We start from the raw sequence: 7,319 nt of genomic DNA on the forward strand, positions 1-7,319 counted from the left end.
TGTCAAGGTGACATGACTATCTTAAGTGCGTAGATTGTGTGCATTTATATTGTTAATTCTGCTAAAGTGTTGCTTTCTGCTTTTAAAAAGTTCTTTAATAAAGCTGGAGAGAAAATGTCTTTTATCAAACACTCCTGTTACTTGTGAAAAGAGATGAAGCATATATATGTATATGTATAAATAAATAAAAAAATTAAAAATAAAAATAAAAAGAACTAAAAAATAAAAATAAACTGGAAAAAATATTTGCTATACAATATATATTATATATAAATAAAAAAGCGAGAGAAAGATTTTTTCGCTTTTACTATAAACACTCTTTAGTGTGGAAAAAGTAAAACCGAACAGTACGTGGGTCTGGGTAGGCAGTGGATATAAACTGATTCACGCTGATGCATAAATTGGAGAGACATGTCCAGAAAAACGACTCTGTTGGTTTGCTGGAGCATAACATTGCCGAGTAAGTAGAATCGCTGAGAGTGCTCTAAAGGCTTAATTTGGAACTCAGTCTAAGAAACATCAGCAGTAACGTGTTTTTACTTTTTAAATACACATATAAATGTTTTGTAATTTTTCTAAGACAACAGTGATATAGCAAAGAAGGTTTGTGCAGGAAGAGCCTCTGGCTTCCCGGCGGGCAAGAGGGGTGAGTGTGACTGTGGGTGGGTGGACGGGTGGATGGATGGATGGATGGATGGATGGATGTGGATGGGTGGGGGAGAGAGGTGGCTTTCCGCTGCTTATTCCTCTCTTGTTTGACTGAATTATGCATTACCCATCTCCTCTGTCCTTTTCTCAGCTTCCTTTGGAAACCTCTCTTAGCTCGTCCGGCTGTTTGGCAGCCCATGCTGACTCAGTGGACTCCCTATCACCCTGGGAGGAACTTTACAGTGTGGACGCATGAACAGAAGCTTGTGCCTCCAAAGGGACTGGAACCTTTGACGTCCTGCCAGCCAGAAAACACTGATACAACAAAAGGCAATCTGCCTGGTTCCAGAGGATAACACTGTGCTTCAAATGGTCCTGATACCAGTAAATACAGAAAAAATGTTCCAGTTTAGGAGAGCAGCACATAGGATCACTCAGAGTATCATAATGAGTAAACCGAAGAGTTGGAACTCCATTTGGCCCCAATGCAGCAGGACTGCTAATGTGTTCCTCAGTTCCCGAGAAGGTTTGCACTCACAACTTGATCTCACACCATTTTCTCTTTGGCCCTGGGTCATTTAACCAGCCAAATTGTCAAACGAAATGTGGCCGCCTTCAGATCACCTTAGTTCAAGACCCCATGATCGTCACCTGGTCAAGCTCAACCCACCACCTTCTACCGTGTTCCTGGTGTCAGCCACACACTTACCTATCTACCGATTTGTTTCAGTCGCTGGAAGTTGGAACAAACATGTTACTCACAGACTGAAGTAACAACTGGTTAGCAAATGATTGTGATTGTTGATGTAGCTGAATGCACCTCTGATTAGGAGTTGTGCCTCCTTTCTTAGTTTGTCTGACAAAAGTCCAACAAATTGTCTCTTGCAAATGATGCCAGCAGTTTATGTGTAAGTGGGCCAATTATTTGCAGTATACTGCATGTGTACATTCAGTATACTCTTGTAAAATATACTTTAACGTTATTGTACAATGAGAACAAAGTACACTTTGAGTACTAAGGTGGGCCAGTGTCGGACCAAATAAGTATAAATAAGTTGATTAAAACTATAGAGCTTTTTCTTCAGAAAATGAATGATATTTGTCCTGACTCTGCTGAATGTGGCTACATCCACACATGTTATTCTATAATGTAATTTTCATCTCAGGATTTGGGTTTTAAACATGCACAGTACTTTTATATCATTTCTCTAATGTTCTTTTTAACCATCTTCTGGTTTAATGTGTTCTTTATAAAGCTTCACAATGCAAGTGCATACTTTGCAGCACATCAACCTATGAATCATATATATATATATATATATATATATATATATATATACACATATATATATATAGTCATTAAAGAGTATAACAAAGTGTTATGTCTTAGATCCATCATTTTTAAAGTATCCATTCTGTGAATATAGCAACTGTAACATTCTTAAAAACAAAGTATGTTTTCTCTCTACTTAATGAAGCAATAATTTAAAAGGTATTGATAGTTATTTCTTTCTTGACAATCTTTCTGGCTTAAATCAATTAATCTACTTTTTTTTCATTTCACACCAACAGTACAATTCTTGAATTATGCTGATCACTTAGAGCAGAAGATTACAACAATATATTGATAATGAAGCCGAGGAAGACTAAATATATTGATAATATAGGCTGTGAAGTATTTTAATGTCTTTGAAAAAATGTTTAGAAAAATATAACCATGCAGGTTTCACACGCTTTTTAACTTACATTATGAAAATCTTACCACAATAAATACCACAAGAACAACTTATTTCACCATACATGAAGACAATATAAGGAAATAGCTAGATATTTTTTTTTTATTTTTCATTACAAGAAACCACCATGAAAGGAATTCAGAGTTATCAGAATGAATAAACTTATGAAAAGTAGCTGTTCAATTTATGCAAGTGACAGACCACCAGACTGGAAGAGCTCACATCTTGGTTCATATTTGGATCTTTCTTTTTCTCCAGTAGCTGCAGCCGTGCTGTCAGAAACTGGAGCGAGCATGCCGTGTGTGGGGGTCTCATCAGGACACTCCTAGAAAGCCCCTTAAGTCCAAAGATGTACTAGATCACAGGACTGTGCAAATGCATGTCCATGTGTGAAGAAACTGCAGAAAAAAAAAAACTGGCGATTGAGTCCCCTGAACACATTTCACCTTTAGTCCAGTGTAGCCTGGAATAATAAGACACTTTTGCATTTCAATGAATGTTTTGAAGCAAATATTTACACAACACAAACCATCAAATTTAAACCACCTTGGTTGTTTTTTCTTTTTCAAATCGGGCTTATGAACTGATACATTATCCAAGTTTTAGTGCTTCTTCATTGGTTCTGCCTCTTCTCTATATTTTTACACATCGCAGCCCTCTTCAGCAGACGTGAATTGGTCAAAGGTCAGACATACTGACTGTTAAAACCTCACATACACACATACACAAATGTCAGTAAATAGGTGGATTGTTTACTTCTGATACTGTATGCAAACAATGTAACATGTAACGTAATTACCAGCTGTACAAATAAGACAAACATTGTGAAAACTTGATCTTTCTTTTGTAAAATAAAACATAATCGAGATATGTCAGTTGTCAGCGCTGTTTTTAATGTTTTTAAATGTACATTACACTGTTTTACCTGTGAAAACCATAGTAAATACTTTTGTTCTTTTTAAAAACATTTTAAGATGATTTAGTAAATTAAAAGTAAAATGTTTGTTTAAAAGCTGACTTCAAAAAAGTTTAACACTAATTTTGGGAAGTCCTTCTGTAAATTTTTGTGTCATTATCAGTTACACACTGTGACACTTCCTGGTAACTACTTCAGAAAACCATAACCTGATCAACAAATTTTCATGGTTCAAAAGATTATATATTTTGTACTGACACACACCTCAACCGCAAATGTTTTAGAGCAAAGTTGGTGTCAACAATGAAGGCATGTGCAGAACATCTTGCAGGTGTCTTCTCTGATATATTCAACCTTTCTCTTGTCCAGTCTACAGTTCCTTCCTGCTTTAAACACACCACCGTTGTTCCTGTCCCAAAGAAACCCAGAGTTAGCTGCTTGAATGACTACTGCCCTGTGGCACTCACATCAGTTATCATGAAGTGCTTTGAGCAGTTAGTCAAAGCTCACATCACCTCTTCACTGCCTGACACCCTGGACCCACTGCAATTTGCATATCGCCAGAACAGGTCTACAGGGGTTGCTATTGCCACTGCCCTCTCATACCTGGACAAGAAAGGGTCACATGTGAGAATGTTGCTTGTTGATTACAGCCCAGTGTTCAACACCATTGTGCCTTCAAAGCTTGTCATCAAGCTCCAGGACCTGGGACTGAACATCTCTCTCTACAGTTGGATCCTGGACTTCCTGACAGGACATTCGCTGGTGGTGAGGGTGGCAACAATACATCCTCTACACTGACTCAACACCGGAGCCCCGCAAGGTTGTGTGCTTATCCCTCTCCTTTACTCTTTATTCACCCATGACTGTCTTGCCAGGCATAGCTCGAACACTATCATCAAGTTTGTGGATGACACAATGGTCATTGCCTGATCACAGATGGTGATGAGACTGCATGCAGAAAAGAGTTTGGTGGGCACCAAACAGTGGGTTGGTGTCAGGACAACAACTTCTCTTTGAACATCAGTAAGACCAAAGAGATGATTGTAGATTTTAGGAGACATCACGGAGGAGACTACACACCTGTTCATATCAATGGGGAAGCAATTGAGAGGGGTCAGCATTACCAACACCAACACCATGGTAAAAACAGCATGGATGCACCTGTTTTTTTCTCCATAGGCTGAAAAAGTTTGATGTGCCATCCCATATCAAGGCCAATTTCTACAAGTGCACAACTGAGAGCATTCTGACTGGCTGCATCACTGCCTGGTATGGGAGCTACTCAGCTTAGCATCTTAAAGAATTGCAGCAGATGGTGAAGTCAACACAGTTCATCACTGGCTGTGAGCTTCCAAACATGCAGGACATCTACCCAGCCAGATGCCTTAAGAAGGCAAGGGCTATCCTCAAGGACCCCAGTCATCCTGGCCATACGCTGTTTTCTCTCCTGCCATTCAACAAACCTTTCCAGTGTAACAAATTGAAATCAAACAGACTGTGGGATAGTTTCTATCTCCAGGTTGTTAGACTCCTGAACAGTCAAGCAGCATCCAAAGCTAGCAACTCATCTGGTTTTTGTTAAAGTTTCACTAAATCGTTATTAGTGTATACCTAATTCGTATTGTGTTGTATATTGCAAATGTTTTTAACTTATTTGTAGTCTTAATGTGTATTGTCACTTTCTTTTTACCCCCCTGAGTTGCGGAAAAAGACATTTCTATTCCAGTAACCACTGCTGTGCGCTGTATTGTTCTGCATTGACAAATAACTCTTTGGTTGGTTGGTTGGTTGATTGATTGATTGATTGATTGATTGATTGATTCTTGGCTCTGACTTCATTCTTGGGGCCACACAATAACTGGAAATGGAAGAGCAGAAATTTACATTCAAAATAACTTACACAGTGCAAAAACTTTATGTTTTTTATAGTAATCACTAAATTAATTTTCTGTACACATACTGTGTGCATATACTGTATGCTTAGTGACATTGTGTGGCTGTTCACAATCACTGAGAATGAGCATTCTTCTAAAAATAGTGTTACTAAAACTCAATTCTGTAAAAATTACAAATCCTTGACCCCCACAGACACCCAAACCTCACAAAGTACTTTACACAACACCTGGTCCAGGCTGTCTTTCTAATACACTACCATGGTGTCCCTCTGCCTGGTCATCTAGTCTCTACCGTCAAGCCTCTCCAGCTAATTCAGAACAAAGTGGCAGAAAGTAACCTATAGGTACAGAAAGTGCATTAAAATTAAATTGAGAACATAAATGCAGAAACAAGAAGAGCAAAGAGATACTTTCAGTTAAAGACAGTTTTTTCTGCACATAGTTGAGGAAGAGCAGGCCTCAAAAATAGAGTAGCTCATTCAAGGGTGCATATTCCAAAATATCATCGAAATAAAGCAGGATATTTAATGTACAGTAAACCACACCATACTCTCCGGGTGCCCAAATGAATGTGCAAAAAGGATGTGTACAGTCCTTAGACTAGTCAAATGACAAGACTTCAGCATATGAAGGAGGAGATCTTGGCTGAAGAGGTGGGTTTTGGGTCTTTTCATGAACAGTGGACAGGATGCAGAAGTTCTGACTGAGGTCAGGTTGTTCCACCACTGATGGTTGAAAAGAGATGTACAAGTTAACGTTGACCCTTTGGAGACAGTCAGATGACCTAAAGATACACAATGGAAAGATTTTGACAGGGTGAGATCAATTTTTGCCTTATTTTATTTTGTCTTTATGGGTTAGGGTTCATTCAAAATCTCAAAAAGTTCATAGTCTTTTAAGTGCAGGTACAACCTACTGTGTAGTATCCTTGAGCAAGGTTCTTAGCCTAAAATTGTTCCAGTAAAATTACCCAGCTGTATAAAGGGGTAAGTCATTATAAGTAGCTTAATTATTGTAACCTGCTTTGGAGAAAAGTTTCAGCTAAATGAATAAATGTAAAATATTGTACATAATACACTAGTGAAAAATGAATTGCTAAATTCAAACACAAGAAGAAGCCAGAGAATCAAAACTACATGAAATAATATGAGGTCATGGCTCAATAGGTTCGGGGCTCCAAGTGATTTCCATAGACTGAACTTCTCAAAGTGCTTTTGCTCACATTAGACGCCTCCAAATACTTTTCTCAAGGCAAAATTGAATGACTTCATTATGATGAGAGTTCTGCCTATTTTTCCAAGAGAACTGACACTTGAAGTTCCTTGGACTGCTGCCATTAAGTAAAGGAGAACTTTATTATCATGTTGGAAAGGTTTGGGGGATTTGGAACACATGTCATGCACCCAAGTGCGTAACCCGTCTGGACAGGGAACACTTCTGCGGTGTTACAGGAACCTGAAATCTGGCATATTTGGGAAACGTCTGCTTTCTCGCTGCTGTCATGACTTGATAATCTCAAAATGTTTGGCATTTATTTGATTATCTTCTTAGACTATAGAGTGCTGGAATGATGTGCTAGGTAATAATATACACAAAGATCTTCTCATTCATTCATTCATTCATTCATTCATTCACATTTACATATTCATTTAGCAGACGGTTTTGTCCAAAGCGACGTACATCTCAGCAAAAATACAATTCATTCATTCATTCATTCATTCCAGGGAGGCCACAGGTCCCCTTTCCGAAGGCTTTCGTCGTCCAAATTCTCTAAACCCCGGAATCCCGCCACTTTTCCGGCCTGCTAATAAACAGACACCTACTGCCACCTTCTGTTTGCTCCGGTAATAATAACGTGATGGATTAAACCATTACTAAACCTTTATTTTCCACCCGAAATCAGAACTTTTTCATAAACTGTACCACTAAGGTAAGGCGTTTGGTCCGAAATGTAAACAGTAACATCACTTGGTAACGCACCTGGGAAAATATGCAAATTTGTCCATCGTATCACCAGTAATGCTGTAAAAGTTTACCAAAGTTGATAACCAAACTTGTGTTAATGTATTTACTCAACTACGCCTGCGAGACATCTGCTTTAATTGAATGTTACGGGACACT

At 38.4% G+C, this 7,319-nt stretch overlaps 1 protein-coding gene across 1 annotated transcript in view; it reads left to right on the forward strand.

Moving 5' to 3' along the window:
• The window catches only part of LOC108936951 (sterile alpha motif domain-containing protein 10-like), a 43,957-nt gene extending 42,396 nt beyond the window's left edge, over nucleotides 1-1,561 (forward strand). The window contains exon 5 of the mRNA XM_018756613.2: nucleotides 800-1,561. Within this exon, the coding sequence (XP_018612129.1) occupies nucleotides 800-822 (23 nt within the window). The 3' untranslated portion in view covers nucleotides 823-1,561. The remainder of the gene's footprint in view (nucleotides 1-799) is intronic.
• The last annotated feature ends 5,758 nt before the right edge of the window (nucleotides 1,562-7,319 follow it).

Source organism: Scleropages formosus, chromosome 2 (assembly GCF_900964775.1).
Source record: "Scleropages formosus chromosome 2, fSclFor1.1, whole genome shotgun sequence".
NCBI lineage: Eukaryota > Metazoa > Chordata > Actinopteri > Osteoglossiformes > Osteoglossidae > Scleropages > Scleropages formosus.